The sequence below is a fragment of the Drosophila mauritiana genome, chromosome 3R (genome assembly GCF_004382145.1).
Source record: "Drosophila mauritiana strain mau12 chromosome 3R, ASM438214v1, whole genome shotgun sequence".
Classification (NCBI taxonomy): domain Eukaryota; kingdom Metazoa; phylum Arthropoda; class Insecta; order Diptera; family Drosophilidae; genus Drosophila; species Drosophila mauritiana.
Genome location: NC_046670.1, coordinates 6,237,626 through 6,254,599, shown reverse-complemented (window position 1 = coordinate 6,254,599; position 16,974 = coordinate 6,237,626). Strand labels below are relative to the sequence as shown.

The following is a 16,974-nucleotide window of genomic DNA, read 5'->3' as shown; positions in this document are numbered from 1 at the left end:
CTCGCGCACATCAGATCGTTGCCTCGGCAATCGCCTCGGTTCGAATCGAAGGGTCCTTGGCAGGATGCGGAACAAGGGCGCATTATATTTTAACACCTTCATCCAATTGCCAGCTTTTTGTTCTACTTCCTCGCATCTATCCTGTCCGCTGTCCGCTGTCAGATGCGTTGCCCTTCTGTCCCTGCCGCGGGCTTAATTTATGGACTTTGGCCATTTGCTGGCGCATCATTATACTATATTTTTTTTTCTTCCCGTTGCTGGTCCATTCCAAAAGTGACGACAAAACATTCCACAATATGACAAAAGCGAAAGAAAGAGAAATCCCTTTTGCAAAAGAATCAAATGCAAAAAAAAAGAACGCCATCGACAATTTAGATAAATTTTCCCACCAGCCATGGCCATAAAAACAAAGACCACGACCCGAGAAGATCATCGAGGGGTGCTCTCGCTCTCTCTCTCTCTGTTTCTCTGCAGGATTTCGGGGTGTCCAGGCCACGGGTGCGGTCATCATACTCATCCTCGTCCTCATTCCTATACCCGTCCCCCATCACCCAGTCCATTCATCCACAATATAATCACGCTGTGCTCGATATCGAATGATAAACTCCGAGCCAAAATCGTAAGAAGATGATAGTGTGCAGTGCTGATGGTAATGGTAGTGGTGATGCTGATGGTGGTGGTGCAGCTTGCCTCCTCCAGTTTGTGTGTGCTCAACGGCTCAGCGCATATCCTTCAGGTACAACTTACTCATATATCACAAAAGGATACTGCGCTCCTCCCGTTGTGTGTGCTTTTCTGCTTAGCTTTTTGTCTTGTCTGCGTGGTCAGCGCTCTGGCTATTACTTTTATCCCCTCGATCCCCGCGATCCTGCTCGTCGTGCTCGTCCTGCTGGCCGCTCGAAGGTGACACCGTGGCACAGACAATGGCCAAAGGAGGAGACACGATGGTCAAGCGACCGCCTCTCGCAGCGCTAGGAAAAAAAGGAAGCGGCGAGCAAAAAATTAGACGAAACGAACCAGTCGCTGGTCAAATGCAAAAAATACTTATAAAAAGGAGGCAAATCAAAATCAACTCATAAAAAACGTAGTTTTATATGTGGGTCTGCATTAAAAATGCAAATGTCGCATTGAGTTTCCTTCGTTCATGGCTCGTTTTTTCTGTTTTTTTTTTTTTTTGGCTCATCGTCCTTCTCTTGCGATGTCCTCGCAGCGGCTGGTCATCCACTTCCTGTCCGTGTTTCTGGGTTGGCATTTAAGATTTTGGGTAAACAACGTTTCGCAACGGTGACTGGAAACTACTTTCTTGACTTGACAAGAAAATCGATTTTAAAATATGTGTATATGTTAAATTTAAAACTAAAAAACTGTGTTGCCCTAAATCAAATTTCAATGCTCCTGTTATCCAAATGTCATGTTGCATAAAACCATTTATTCGCTAGAAAAGATATTATTTTTCATATCTCTAAGATAAATAAATGTTTCTAAAATAAATTACAAATTCCTGCACCCGCGCTGCTGAATTATACCCTATTCTTAAGACTTTCGAGGGATTTCCTTAATTCAGATTGATTTTACTCCTCGCATAAGTAAAAGCCATACTCGCCAAATCCAAGAGCTCAGCAGCAAAAACGTGAGCAACCAACCACCGGCGATAAAAAGCCGAGCCAGAAGGAAGAGCGAATAGGAATATTAAATAAAAAAAACGAGGAGAAACTGAACTATCAGCGCGGCTCAATAAGTTTCGGGCCCTGGACATTGTCCATCCTTTTGCGAGAGAGGTTCAGGTACATTCGAGGACGCGTCCTTAGGCGAGTGTGAGTACCTCTACCTATACCTCTACCTCTACCTCTACCTACATCCATTTGAATGCAGACAAGTCCTTGCGTCGTGATCTTCCTTTGTGCGGCGGCCAAGTGCGCTGCTGTCTGCCGCCCTCCCCCCAAAAACCGCTCGACCCTCGGCAACCCCGGCATCTCGAAGGAAATGAAATGAAAAGCATGCAGAAAAAGTTTTATTATGCGCGAGAGGGAAAAAAATACGATTTTTTATATGAAAAATATTTGGAACGGACTGCGGACTGCTGCGGCTGGCGTGGCAGGGGGTTGAAGAGGGAGAAGCGGTACGAGGACGAGGATCTGGATGAGGATGAGGGGCTCGCTATAGGGGAACCGCCGGGGCACACATGCATGGGGGTAGGGTCTTGAGCTTTGTGCCTTCGCCTGTGTGTTTGTGCCTCTCGGATCGCAAGAAGTGTTGGATGTCATCTTATTATTTCGAGACCATCGCAGCGACGCCGGCAGAAGAGCGCTCCGATCCGAGGCGATCCAAGCCTTTCCGATCCGATCCGATCCGATCGCCTTGATGATGACCATGCGTCCGTGATATTCCCCTACAGCTAGCTGGCAAAGAGCCACCGCCACTACGGGGCCACTGCGTCCCCCGTCAGATGTAAGCCTCGCAAAACTGTGGGAATGAAAACAGGATCGGCACGAAAAACTGCGTTATCGCCGCAGATACGGACATTTCTTTCTTAATGTTGTTGTTCTTGATGATGCCTCCGACTTTTGATGATGATGCTGCTGCTGCTGCTGCTGTTGCTGCCTCTTCCGCTTCTGATGGTCAGCGTGATCAATGCGAGGCATCAGCATCAGCATAAGCGTTATCCTTTCAGCCTCGTTGCCTACATTCCATCCGTTTGGCTTTCGTTTTCTGCCCTGGTTGCGAAAGAAGACGCTTTCGATTTTCACCCACCTAAGGATTTCGTCGATCCTACAGTCGTACTTCTAGAAATTGAACTGTTATCTACCGATGGCACAGTTTTTTCTTATTATTATCTTTTTCTTAGATGTAATGCCCCAGAACCAAATTTTATTTTATATTATATAAGATTATTATTTGTACTGCCAGAACAGATCAACAGAATATTTCATTCATTTAGAGGGAAAAAATAACATAATTGGGAACTTAAAATAACACTGAAACAGTTAGCTATTTGGTCATATTCCGGCCCATGAATCTATAAGACTCCCCATCCTACAACGCATCTTATATTATTGTTTTCCCATCAGACTTTGCGTACTCCCCCAGTGCGGTCATCGCACCTGCTGGCTGGCTGGCAAATTGAGTTAGCGAGTGGCGAAAATCCATCCGAATCAGTAACTGAATCCGAGAGAGATGGGCACATAGAGCCATGACAGATCTTATCGGGGGCATCTAGATACGCTTTACTTGTCGCTCGGCCATTGTCCGTGACTTCGAGTTAATTAAACTTGGACGGGTGGCGGGCAGCGCAGTGATGTGGATGGATCATAAAAACGGATTGCCCGGCGGGCAGCGATGGGAGCTGAAGAATTGCAGTTAATTGAAATGTTCCTCAAACATTTCGAGCGAGCGCAAGCAGGACGGACGACGCGGCAAAGGGAGACAGAGATATGCGGCAGAGATAGGAGAGCGCCTGGCGACAAAACGCATCGCTACTTTGTTGGCATCTTTGGGCATCGGGCATCGGAATCTCGAACTGAATCTGAATCAGAATCACTGAGGGGTCAATTCAGAGTGGCAGAAAACCCACAAAAAACCATCGAGAGAGAGCGGTGCTCTCCGGGCGACAAAGGTTTGACTACAAGCCGGCAAAAAGCTGGGTGGTTGCTAGCTGTGGCTGGGGCGAAAAACTACAAAAAGCAGGCTACGCCAACGTGTATCTCAGTGTGTGTGTGTTTGTGCTGCAGAGAGAGGTTGCAATACCAATGCAGTCCCTGCGAATGCCAAAAACAAAACAAAAAGGAAGCGCAGAATGTGCCTGTGTGCGTAGCCGGCAATCCAATTTGTGCTCTCTCGCGCTCTCTCTCCGTCGATGTGTGCGTTGTATCTGTGAGCGGTTGCGACTGCGACTGCAAGCTTTTTTGTCGCCAACGACTGAGACTCTGAAAACCGGGACTCTGAGACTGACTGACTGCCCAGCCAGCCGGGTATCTGTATCTGTATCGCATCGCCACTCCACTCGCAAGTATCGCGGACGCGCAAACGACCATGCGAAAATATTGCAACCACAAATCTGGAACTTTTTACACAAACGGTTAAGGAATCTCTAACCATAAACAACACATCTTTCGGAATTAATAATAAATACCCAGTCAAAAACGCAACCATCGTTGGAAATCACCAATTCTTAGTCAAAATTCTATTCAGGATCGGAGTCCGCGCATACGATATCTTCAAAACACTTTGGATTATACCATATACTAAATAGAAACTGCAATAGAACCAGCCAGCAGCACATTTGGAAAATCAAACAATAGAATCGAATCAATCACACAACACAATTGTCAGCAGAGTAAAACTTGTTAGTGTTAAAACGTTTAAGCAAAACCTTTGCCAGTTTTTGTTTAAGTTTTTCTTTATTTGCTACATTTAATAACGACGGTAAATCTTTGATAATATTCTCTACTATGGTTAAGTGTTCAAGCCAATTACGCTTTTAATGTTAACCACTAATTTTAAAATATAACAACGAATCGAACGAACGCAGTCCCAACGCCATAAAACTTGTACTAAATCGGGTTACAAAGTATCTATGGCCACGCGTTGCAAACTGTAAAGCGTACGCAAAATGCAGCGACATGTCTGGAAATGCATTAAAATCAAATACAAAATCTATAAATATCTAACAAGTGAAACAAACACAACCTAAAACAAAGTAAAACAAAATAAAAATCAACGAAAAGAAGAAAAACACAGTGTTAGAATATATACATATATACAAGAGAGCAAACAACTAAAAGTGCATACTCAGTGTTCAGTGACAAACTATGATCATCAAGTGAGGCGAACTGAAAACAATTTAAATTATATAATTAACCAGTTAGAGCAATCAACGTTTTGCCATCAGCGACTGCGTTTGCCCACATTCGCAATTTACCTTTCGAACGGTTTCGGATTGCACCCGATTGGATCGCCCCAATAAAAACCACGAAACGCAGTCGTCCGAGACTTTCCAAAATTCGTAATAGCTAAAGGAAATTTAATCAAAATTAGCCCAGATACTACTACCTGATTGGCAGCCTGCCTGCAAGCTTTACGTAACCCGCAGAGCCAGGGAAAGTGCATCCGAAGCTTTTGCAGCGGCTCTGGAGCGCCGATCGAGGCTTCAAAGCTCCACGCGGGGTATACGCCCCATGCGAAATAAAACAGCAAGAAAAAACACAAAAACGCAGCTGAGGAAAGAGAACTGAGAGTGCAACTGCATCGGCCGATCGACGATCGGGAAAGCCGAGCGCTCGTAACTTGTTCTCCGAGCCTTCGTGCACTTCCTGTGCCGCGCTGCTCTGATCGACGATCTGCAGCCACAGCCCCCAGCAACAGGCGATCAGTTCGCTGGCGAATGCACCGCTGATTGCAATTACTGCAGAGCTGCATTCCTGCTCAGAAAGAGAGAGCCACGATCGGATTGGATCGGACTGGATCGGTGTGATCTACTGTACTCTCCGTCGAGCATCGCACTACGCACATTGCACACTGCACATCTCGGTATCTCCGTATCTCCGCCACTCTCGATTCTTCGGATCGCAACGCAACGTGTCGGAAAAGCGCGAAAGTGGCAATTAATTTGCAACAAACACCCATTGTAGTCGATAAGTGCGGTCAAGTGAATCTATGTATAACTAATCTCCAGTGAAGTTCTTGAATAGTGCAAAAACGTAACTGAAACTCAAGCTGAAAACACACATTCGCATTAATTCGCATAAATATAGCTTAGCACATTTTCGGATTAAATATCTACAGCACCCATTGGATACATCATCATCGTCATCATCATCACCAGCTGCAACAGCGCACCCCACTCACTTGGATACACAGCGCCTGAGATACTCTCCACTCGGAAGTTGCAGCAACAATTCGCTCGAGTAAGTCGCCAACTCAGATTTTAAATCGCCAGTACAGCTGCCGGGCACACCTTTTCGCTAAATAGAACAGATATGGATCTCTGCGTTTTTATATTCCGATTTCGCAAAGTATTTCGTTAGCCGCCGTTAAGACACATATAGAGTTTAGATGGTGACTCAAGGTTGCCGACCAAGACTTTTTGTTGAAGGGCTTTGCTTTCAAAGCTAGATAACCTATTGCGATTTCTTTCTTTCATATATATTATTTAATCACGATTTAATTTACCCCAGAAACATTCCACATTTGATTACTTACTAATCTTACTTCTTCAAGGAGATTTTCTAAATTATTATTTGTACTAAAGTTTTCATCAAATAGTTTTCTTGAAACGTTTTCTTTTGATACAAAGTTTATATATTTCTGTTTGTATTAACATTGCATTATCTATGTAAGGGAAAGATAGCTCTGGAATTCCTATCTTTGATTATTGGTCGCAAGCATTCTCACACTCTACTGGAATTTTTCGCCAGCACACTCGAATTGTTTCACCAGCTTCTAAAGTTACCCAGCAGTTTTACTGTTAGTCAGCGGCACCCACTTATGTTTTTTAAAGCCAACTTTCCAGGGTCTCCGTTTTCATCACAAAGTCCCAAACTTTCGGTAACTTGAGAGACCCTCTAAAGTTGTGCCGCAAAGTAAATAATTTGGACATATTTTGATTTAAAGACGAATGCTGAGTGCTTAAAGAATTCCTCTTATTATTGTTTATTTTTAACCGCGCGATAGAATCCTTTGCTACCGAATTGGAATGTTCACGTGCCGACGAGACACTTACCTTGTTGGTGGTCCGTCGGTCGGAAAGTGGGTGGTGCATCGTGTGGTGCAGTTGTTGTTTTGGGGGACCGGCAGACGAGCGAAACCCACAAGTTCATGACCAAAAAGCCGGAAAGCGTGGGCGTTGGGTTCCTGTTCCACCCGAAGAGAACCCCCCTGGAAAACCCTAACCCCCCAAAACACACTACTGTCCAGTCAACTCTCAGCTGCATCTGTGTGGGTGTATTCGTATTCGTATCTGTATCTGTATCCGTATCCGTGCGTGTGCATCGGCATCTATAAATCGTATCTGTGTGTTTGCAAACTGACTGGCCGGTGCAACTGTGTGCGTTTATTTTAGTTAACGATTCGACTGACGATTTGCCCTCATGCCAAAGTTGTATAAAAATTTACAGACAGCATCTACGTTTTTTCACTCAGCCCTTGGGCATTCGTTCTTTTTGTTGTTTTCGCTCATTTAACCCCTTTGAAGGAATGTTCATCAGAGTTTTTTTGCATAGAAGCTTCTCATGCTCGCATTTGTATTTGTGTGGCTGTGTGTGCGTGTGGAACGCATTGTGGAACGTCGACAGTGAATGCGAAATATACGTTGCACAGGAAAAAAAAGAATGTTAATGCTTGGACAGCCTATGTTGCTTTTATTATCAGTTCTAGTAAGACCAAGTTCAAATACAACCTCTGCTCAACAATTTTCTTAGAATTTTTCCGTTAATTGCTTACTAAAGTTCCCATATTTTATATTTTATAAAACTTTATTTTGATTTTTATGTGTCATAAGATATTGCAAACTTTTCTTTTGGTGTAGAAGAAATTGCTTATATAGTCCGAAGAAAACTTGCTGAAATTCCCTTAGCCTATTTATAAGGAATTTTCACTTTTGTTTGTCTGGTTTTTGCTTTACTGTTTATAATCTGACGGAGTTCGATGTTGAAGAAGATGAAGACTTGGTTTCCACACGCGACAAGATTCGATTCTCGGGTTTTTTTTCGCGATCTTTCAGAGGCCCAGCAAAAGAGAGCCAGAGAGAGAGCGAGAGAGCAATCTGTTTATTTGTGTGTGTCATTGGGAGAGCATGTTTTTTCGCTTTTCGCTTTGTTGTGCAAATTCTGCTGCTTATCAAGCTGTGGCTCTCTCCCTCCGCTCTTTCTCTCGCTTGCGTTTTTTGCGAAACTTTTTGCCTGCCTGCCCTGAGATACAAACGTATGTGTGAGAGTGACGCTCCGTGGGCTCTCCGCTCGCGGTGGTGTGCGTGCACTTTTGTCGCTGCAGCTTTTTCGTGGCTGCGACTGCGAGTGCGACTGCGACTCCCCGAGTTGTAGTTGTTTGGTTTGGTTTGTGGCTTTTGTTGTGCGACGCAAGTGACGAAGTGAAGACCAGAATTGCGAGCGGAGCGGCCACAGCCTCTGCTTCTGTTTCTGCTGCTGCTGCTGCTGCCGATTCTGAGTTCTCGATTCTCAGTTCGATTCTCAGACGTTGGCGAACCGAGAACCGGTGACGTAGACGTTGCCGTCCGCCATTATTACAACGCGGCTGCCACACGCAAAATTGGACATACCAGCTAACCAAAAATAACCAACGCCAACTGCAGCTCGGATGCGAAGTGTGCTTGCCAAAAGTCAAACGAAAACGAAAATAACGCAGGACCATAAATTCCCATAGTTATATTAACGAATAAAGCAAAAAATGAAATATGCTGGCTGAGAGCGCGCGCGGCATGCGAATCGAAACGGAAACGTAACGACGGAACGGCGGGCGGCCAATTGTGATCTCATATACGCTACGATCTTAAATAAAATACAAATATTCTATTTAGAAAATGCCAGAAATCTAGCAACAAATTGTGCAACGCCGAGCAGAGTTATAATAACTAAACAAAATAAATACCGATAGTTCAAATTGAACGCAACGAAGTAATATTGTGAATTTCTTAGTGCAAGCCAAATACAACAAAACACAAAAAAGGTAATTTCAGTATCTTGGCGATACATTTGCGAACTGCAATTTGCAATTAGTGGCTACACACACACATACACACACATATTGGCACCGTGTGCTATATGTACTAAATATAAAATGTAAAAAGTGAGCGAGCAGCAGACAACAATATCGTATCAAGTGCCTGTGTGTGAGAGTGATTTCGAGTGCCTCTGTGTGTGTGTCAGTACGTTCCGATGTAGGAACAAAAACCGACGGCATTTTATTTTATATTATTTTTTCACTTCGCCCTCGTCTCGCTCTCCTCCTCGCTCTTTTCTTGCACTGCAGCCCCAAGTGCCCAACACATGCATAGGTGTTAGTGTGTGCGTGTTTGCAATAATGTGCAAAAATTAGAAACGTCTATATGTATACACTGCGTATGGGGTATAAAATTAAAACGCCAAACAGCTGACGCATGGCGTGAAGTGAAACGAAATGAACCGGCCGAAATGAATTTAAATGAAATGTATGTGCGTTCAGGTGTTTTCCCCTGATATTAAATAATAAAAAAGCTGAAACGGACGTCGACAACAACAACGCCCACGTTTCTTAGCGTTTCTCAACACTGCAGCTGCACGCACACAAAGAAACGCAGAGGCCCCACAATGGAAGCGCCCCCAACACAGACACACACATTCTCAGCGGAGAGAGGCATGCAGCATGGTTTTTTTTTCTTTTCGCGACGCTTGCACACCAATATGTGTGTGTGTGTGAGTGCATTTAACATCGTCACAATCGCATTAAAACGCCGTCGTCTACCTCTTTGGCACCCCTTCCCACCACTCCCTCGCAGTCCCCCAATTCTTCTTTGGCCACCATTTTGATTTTTGCCTTTTGCATCGCTCGCTGTGCCTCCCTTCTTCTGCGTCTCCTTCTTCTTGTCTTCCCTCTCTCCCTTTCCCTTGTAGCCCTTCCTTCGGCTCCAATATCTGGTCTTCGCCGCCGACGCCGCTTAAATCATTAATAAGTGAACTTAAAATAAAGAAAAGTCCAGCCAAAGTTGAATCGCCCCTGTGTTAGTTTTGTATATGTGTGTGTGTTTGTGGCAAACCGGTTTGTAGCGCCTCTTAAACTGAGATTTTCACTCTGTTTTGTGGTACGTTTTCGAGTGTTGCCTTCCTTCGGCCACTGCATCCTGATTTGGCGCAGCATGCTCTTGCTCCTGGGCTCCAAATCTTTCGGCCACGTGTCAAGCCAATGGCGTCCACACTCACACATACTTGCAACACAAACTAAGTCCACATAACACACATGCAATTTCGAAAACCGGCCGGCGTGCACAAAAGGGGGGAAGATGTGGGGGATGGCTGGGTGGATTGAAGAGGCCGAAAGCTCGCCTGCATTGGCCCAAAAGCTTTGAGTGCAACGAATGCGCTCTCCAAAGAATGCGCGTAAGGAGAGGCAGTGAGAATCGGAGAGCGAGCAATTATTTGCAGTTTCTTCTTCTGTTTGTCTGTCGCGTCCTCAACAAACCCCCTTGCATTATCCCCATGCCCCTATGCAACCTCCTCCCCTTTCACCCCACCCATGTGCGCATAATTTGGCGCTTCGCCATGTTTTCTCCTCGCTCGCCTTTGTACTTCCGCGCTGCCCCCAAAAGCGGCTCTCACTTCGCTTGGGTGTTGCATGATGCATGACTCTTGGCTCTCGGCAAGAACATGGCCGGCGGCCAGGGGCCTTCCATTCTGGGTGGGGGCCTTGGGGGGTCTCTCCACAGGGGTTGCCGGCAAACACGTTTTGGCTTTTGCATTCAACTTGGGAGCCGCGTTAAGTAATTTTCTCTTTCATGTCCCTTTTCTTACCCCATCACTGGGGAATGTAGTTGTTTTGCGAAAATACCCCCTCTCCTCGTTCTGCTCATTAATTATTCAAATTGAAAATATGTATTAATAAGCCTCTCTGCGGTGATTACAAACAGCCATCTTAACCAGAAGTGCATTTTCAATTGAAACTCAAGACTCTTAGACAATTCTTGATCAAAACATTCACTTATAATTTGGCTTAGTGCAACGCAGTACCCATAGGAGTTAAAGCTTCCTTTAAGTTAAATGAATTATGTTTTTGTATCAAAGACCCCATGTTCCCAGTTCTGCAGTTTCTTCTAAATAGTTGCCTCCCGCTGCACCCAATTTATTCAGGCCACTTTGAATGCCGATGTCTCTGTAGCCACACTGCAATCAGCGGGTGCCGTGCCATCCGGAGCTATCTGCCAGGATGTGCCACCCACTCCTTGCCACCAGGCCACACCACACCATGCCATACAATAGGAAGGCACCACGGCGGGCGGTACTTGGAGCAGCCTAATTTCGCAAATAATAAAATATGCTAAAATAAAAATGCAAGATACGCCGCTCCCCATTCTATCGTGGATATATGTACATACGTTAGCCCCACTATTCCCCCTAGAATCCAATGCAATTGAGCGGCGCCTGCAGCCGGCACTTTTCTAATTCGCCAAACTATGGGGAACCCAGTGGATCTCGTGCCCGGCTATCTTAGCTTAGCTCTTGTCCTACTCGCATTGGGCTGGGGTTTTGTGTCGGATTGCCTCGGTTGGGTGGTTTTGTCGGATCTGTTTGGGTTGGTATGGGTTCGTTTGGGTTGGTATGGGGGTCGCGTAGAGCACACAAAAGCGCTTTTCGGTTTACGACTGGTCCGTATGGCATGTGTTCTTGCCTCTGACTTTTTGGGCACGTTTTTGCTCTGCTGGAGGATGCTATAAATTTAGTCGAAAAACATGCAAATATATATTTTACCTATTTGCTTGAAAAAGGATTGGGTAGATTGCTCATAACTTTTGTGTAATTAATGAAAGTGGGAGCCACTCGACAGACAGCGGCGAGAGTTTACAGCATTTGCGAAAACTTCTAAGGGATGGCAATTTGTATTTGTTTTTGCCTTAAAATAGTGGCTTACACGGAGTTATACCACGCAATGGGTCATCAACATCTGTAGAATGTATTGTCGACGAACTTTGTTATAAAACCAGGGTATCCCGAATTTCAATCCCCAAAACTGACTTTATTTGTGTGTGCTTTTTTTCTGCAACTACTAAAGTTGGCTTTCCACTTTCTACAACTCTAGCTCCGACATCGACTCCTGGGGGCATCTTTGGCAGCCATAAAAAAGCATGCCATTTTCTTCTCTGGCAAACTTTTGTGTAATTTTCATTTTGTGCTTGTCGCGTGCCTCCTATTTCTCCAACTCGCCCAGCCCCAGCCCAGCCCACTTCCTTCCATGAGCCGGCGGCTTTATGTACTGTTGCAGGCAGGTCGTACCTTGTTTTTTCACTCCTTATTTTCGGCAGTTGCACAGCGCAAATATCCACGGACACGGATAGACACAATGCCTCAGTCTGAGCAACTGTTTGTACATACTGTCCGTACTGTCCGTCCGTTCGTTTGTCCGTCTGTCCGTTGTTGTCGCTGCCGCAATGCAGTGAATTCGGCAGGACCCCAAAGTTTTGGCCTGGCCAACACGTGACTGACCTCCTCGAATGGCATGGCTTTCTGGGGTCACGGGAAGTGGTTGGATGTTGGGCGCCATTTTCATTTGTTGATGCGGCCGGCAGAGCGTCCCTGCACTTTTGCGGCCACAAAATGTGAGCATCAAATATTGAAAACATTTCCCCGGCCCCGGGGCTGCACAGTTTATGGCCGTGGCTGTGGGACCCCAGTGACGTGGCCAAAAAGAGCTTTTTTGGCAGATATTGCAACGACCAACCCGCCTGATTGGTTTCTTGGCAACAAAACCCCACTGAACTGCCACGAACTTGTTTCTGTGTTTACTCAAATAAACCCGACTTGCAACTTATTGCCATGTTATCTTTGATTTTGGCATCGGCTGCTAAAGAATATGGTGTTCGCTGCAGCCCGGCCACGTGACTGCATTTGTTTAAATGTCGATAAGACATAGAAAAACAAAAATGATCTGATGGAGGTAAATATAAGCAGGGGAATAACCTTAAATAGGGACAACCTATACATAACCTTTAATAAAGACACACATCATAACGATAGAATAGGAATTTCATTGCAGAAAATTTTGATATTCCTTTTGTATTCAATTTGAATGTTTTTGGCAATGCATTTAAATAGATATGATTGAAAATAGATGGAAATCTGTAATTAAAAATATAAATCTCTTTTTCCAGCGCCTAAAAGCAGGCCGACATCCTGTTTACACCACTGCCGAAAAGTAGGCAGCAATTAAGTTTTCCCTCGGATTGCACTTTAAATGGAGGCCCTTCAAATATTTCATTAAACTTCTTCTGTAGCCCTCCATAAATTACAACAATTTTCATTCATTTAATATTCTCCTAAGGCCGGAAAGCCATCCTTTCTTCCCTGCAATCTTCACCGTCTTCTGCCGCCTGCGAGGCGCTTCCATCTAATTTGCTTGGTTCGCCTGCACTTTGCAGGGAATTTGTTCGTTGTCGCAATGCCATAAATTGTGCAACTTATGCGGCCAACTGGCCGCCTTCTCTAATACCCCAACCCATCAACCCCCTTGTGGGGCTATAAATTACAAGAAGGCATTTGCCACACTTCCGTTTGGGGGCCTTCATTCAGGTCTGCTGCACTGTCTGCACTTTTCACTCCGGCCAGTCTGGAGTTATTTTTGTGCCTTAAATCGGCTTAACTGGCCTGGCCGGCGGAGTTGTGGTTGTGGCTCAGCTGGGCCCGAAGGGGTCTGAAAATCAATAACCCCCAGCAAGGTTGTGCTATAGAGGAGAGCCCCATTGTTGTCGCCGTTGTCCATGGCAATAACATTTAAATGGCTAGGGCTTCTTGAAAATCAAATTGCGAAAGCACAAACTTTAACACTTCCTCGATACCAAGGCGAACAACCCCGGACTATAGCCAGCCGCCACCATCCGAAAGATACTCGTAGTTTCTGCAGTCTACAGTCAGTCTGGCTTCGGTTGACAGACACAGGGGCGGTGTTGCCAATTTGCCATTGGGGGGATCTTGTAATTCTAGACCAGACTGCTGCCGGTGGCGACGTATTGTCTGGCAGACGGACGCGAGTGACGAACAAATGTGGCAAAACGATTTATTTGGCTTTATCAGCAATTTTTGATTCTCCTTTGTCTCCCATTGAAAGAGCGCCGCATTAAGTGCTCCGCCTGCGTTTGCGACGATTTGTCATATCGCTGATTTACTAACCTTACACCAGGCATTATCTCTTGGCAAAGGAGGCCGAATCCGAATCAGAGTCCGGAATGGCGGGGGAGTGGTGGAATCCGTGGCGAACCACCCCTGCGAGCGGCTAGAGGGTGACTTTTTCTGTTTTTTTTTTTCTTCTGTTTTTATCCAGCTGAGGGTGTAACTAACCGACACAAGTGCAAGGGGCAGGATATGCCAGGATGTGCATGTGTACGGCTGTGTATGTTTGCGCATATCGCCGGCATCAACATCAAATTTATTGAGGTAGTTGCCAAGCGGCTCTGGCAAACAAAACGAGCATGCAAAAAGGAATGTTCTTTAACATGCAAACGTTTCTTTGTTTTTTCCCCATTTTAGCCGTGCTTCTATTTTTTCTGTACGAGTAAATGCATGGACAGAGTTGCCACCGCCGGGGCAAACAAGCGGCGACTACCCTGTTGCCATAACAAACATGCATAAAAAATGATGGCTCGGGCTGGAAAAAAAAAGCAAACACATAGTCCGGCAAGTGTTGCAAATTGAAAGCGGTTTTAGGCCAGGAGCAGTCACCTGAATAGCTTTGTGTTCGGGGTACCCAAGAATGAAGACTTAAATTGGCTGTGGAATGTGGCCAGTCATCCTGTTTTTTTTTCAGTATGCACTTCCAATATGCCATAGAAGCACAAGCATGGCAACACTGCGTATAAGGATCCCATTTTATCGATATTTCACTGCAATCCTAATGGAATTTCCTGCGTTGTTGTCTACTCCTTTCGACCGGCTCAATATCCATTGCCCATGTGTTTATTATTCATTTCCCCGCTGTGCCCCGATAAAGCGCTTTTCCTGATTTTCCCGCCTTTCCCGCATCGCCAGCTCCCCCGGTGTTTGCCCTTTTGTGGGCTTCCCTGCGGTTGTCGCTAACACTTTCCACTTACAGCTCGCTGCGTTTTCGCGCCCAACAACCTAGATATACACACATTCATACATTCATATATACATATTTATGTGTTGGAGGGGCCTAGATAATGGGATATGTTTTTGTTGTTACTGGCTGACTGGTTCCGCTTATTGTTATAGTTGTCATAGCGCACATGGCATTCAGATGGCCCCACTGCAGTTGTCATAAATTTGTGGTCTTAATACTAGCAGCACACCATTTTCAGGATTGTCACCTCAACAAAGTGGGCTCGGTTCGGTAACCCTTAATAAATATCGGAGCGTAGTTGGCCCTTCTCGGCGATTGTCAAAAGTCATTCCGTAATGATTTTTATTTCTATTCAGTTGTGAAAATTTTAGCTGTCTTTCGAATCGTTTCGGAACTATTGATTTTTTCTTCAAAAATAGAAAAGAAAAAGCGAAAACAAAACAAATTCATACACATATGCAATCGAAATTCCAAGTCGACTAAGGAAATTGAAAATTGTTAAATTGTTGTATTGTTGCATTTCGCGATGCTTTCCCAGATGGAAGCCTCCAAAGTGCAGAAGGACGAGGGGGGCGGCGAGGCTCTGAGCCGCACGATCCTCAAAACACCGTCTTCATTCAGGACCCCCAGCCCAATTCCCAGTTGCAGCAGTGAGTATTCCACGTCGATTTCGTCTATTTTGCCGCTCCAAAGCCCCAATTGCCCCCGATATCAATCGCAAAGTATTTCAATGTCAGCGAAAACGAATCGCATGGCAAAACGATAATGCGAAATTCGCAGAATGCCAGTGGAGAGAGCAGCAACAAACAGAAAAGATTTTAGAAATGTTCGGGTTTGCCCATCATTTCTGTGGGTCGCGCTCTATCGCTGGTTTGGCGCTCTCCCATTCTTGAACGATAGAGCTAGCTGATATATTGCTGTTTTGTTTTTTGTTTTTTGCACATGTTACGCAATTATCGCTCTCGGCTAGTTGGGGTCCCTCGTTTTTATTTTTGCAGCTTGCTTCGTTTTTGTTTGAACGTCAAACACACACGACTTTCTATATGTATGTACATACGTGCATATATACATACGTATTCACGCGAATCAAAATAGCATTTGCTGATAGTGTGGCTGCTAAGGTAGCTTTCTATGCTGCGGCTTGTATAGGTGAGCGTTTGCCACTTGACAACTGCGGAACATTTGCATTTTCATTATGAGTGTGCCATAAATATTCATTTATGATAAATGCCTGAGTGCAGCTGCGGCTGCAATTGCAACGAAAGCGAGAAGCTCTTGTTTCCGCGACTCAACTGAATTTGGCCGCGGAACGGATCATAAATAAATGTATTAGGCTGATTCACGCAGACTACTACTTTCAGTCAATAAGACTACGAATACTAATCCAAGGCAAAAGTCCAGTAGCTTCATCAAACACGGGAAGAAGATTCATCAGCTGTTACCATGGCAACTAATACGTCACGCTTATCGCTCTTGTTCATCAGGCCGAACACATCGCGTATACGCAACACGTCACGCACAATTCGCAAATCGCGCCTCTTTCCGATTGTTTACATTTTGGCCAACACGTTTTCGTGCGGCTCCCTCTTTCTCTTCTCGCTTGCCTTTCTCTTTCTCTTGCCTTCCTCACGCACTTTTCGGTGCTCGGATGCGCGCTCTTCCGGATTGGATCGCGAATTTGTGCGTTTCGCATTTGTTTGGAGTCAATGAACTTGCTCGCTTTGTTGTCTGCTCTCCTCTCTCCCAAGCTCCCTGCTTTATCGCACTCCCCATTTATCTCATTCCGCGAGTGCGTGCGACGGTGCGTAAGTTGCCAATTTCGTATTTCTCGTATTTCGCACATTCTCGCGACCCATTTTTTTCGAAGCGGTCGCTGTTTGCGGCTATTTTGTGGCGTTCGTTGAACTCTACAAGGTGATTTTATAGGTCGCACAATTTGTGGGCGCTCACTTGAATGTATAACTTTAAAGAATATTAATATATTTATATGTATTCAATATATATTTAACATTTTATTATCGTTGCACTTGCAGAAATGGCGGAAGGTAATGGCGAACTGTTAGATGACATTAACCAGAAAGCCGATGACCGTGGCGATGGCGAGCGTACAGAGGACTATCCCAAGCTGCTGGAATACGGTCTGGACAAGAAGGTGAGTACTTCAAGCACCCGACATCAAATGACAACGGGCACCAACATTTGCCA

General features: G+C 45.1%; 1 protein-coding gene across 24 annotated transcripts in view; it reads left to right on the top strand.

The window, feature by feature from the left end:
- Nucleotides 1–16,974, top strand: part of LOC117144053 (heterogeneous nuclear ribonucleoprotein R) — a 57,624-nt gene that overhangs the window by 22,707 nt on the left and 17,943 nt on the right. For 10 of the 24 annotated variants that reach the window (XM_033309048.1, XM_033309028.1, XM_033309046.1 and 7 more), the window contains exons 1-2: nt 15,308–15,419; nt 16,803–16,921. In XM_033309048.1, the coding sequence (XP_033164939.1) occupies nt 15,308–15,419; nt 16,803–16,921 (231 nt within the window). Of the gene's footprint in view, nt 1–3,970; nt 5,904–8,081; nt 8,680–15,280; nt 15,420–16,802; nt 16,922–16,974 lie in introns of those variants that run through there. The other 14 variants (XM_033309025.1, XM_033309047.1, XM_033309024.1 and 11 more) reach the window with 4 other exon arrangements.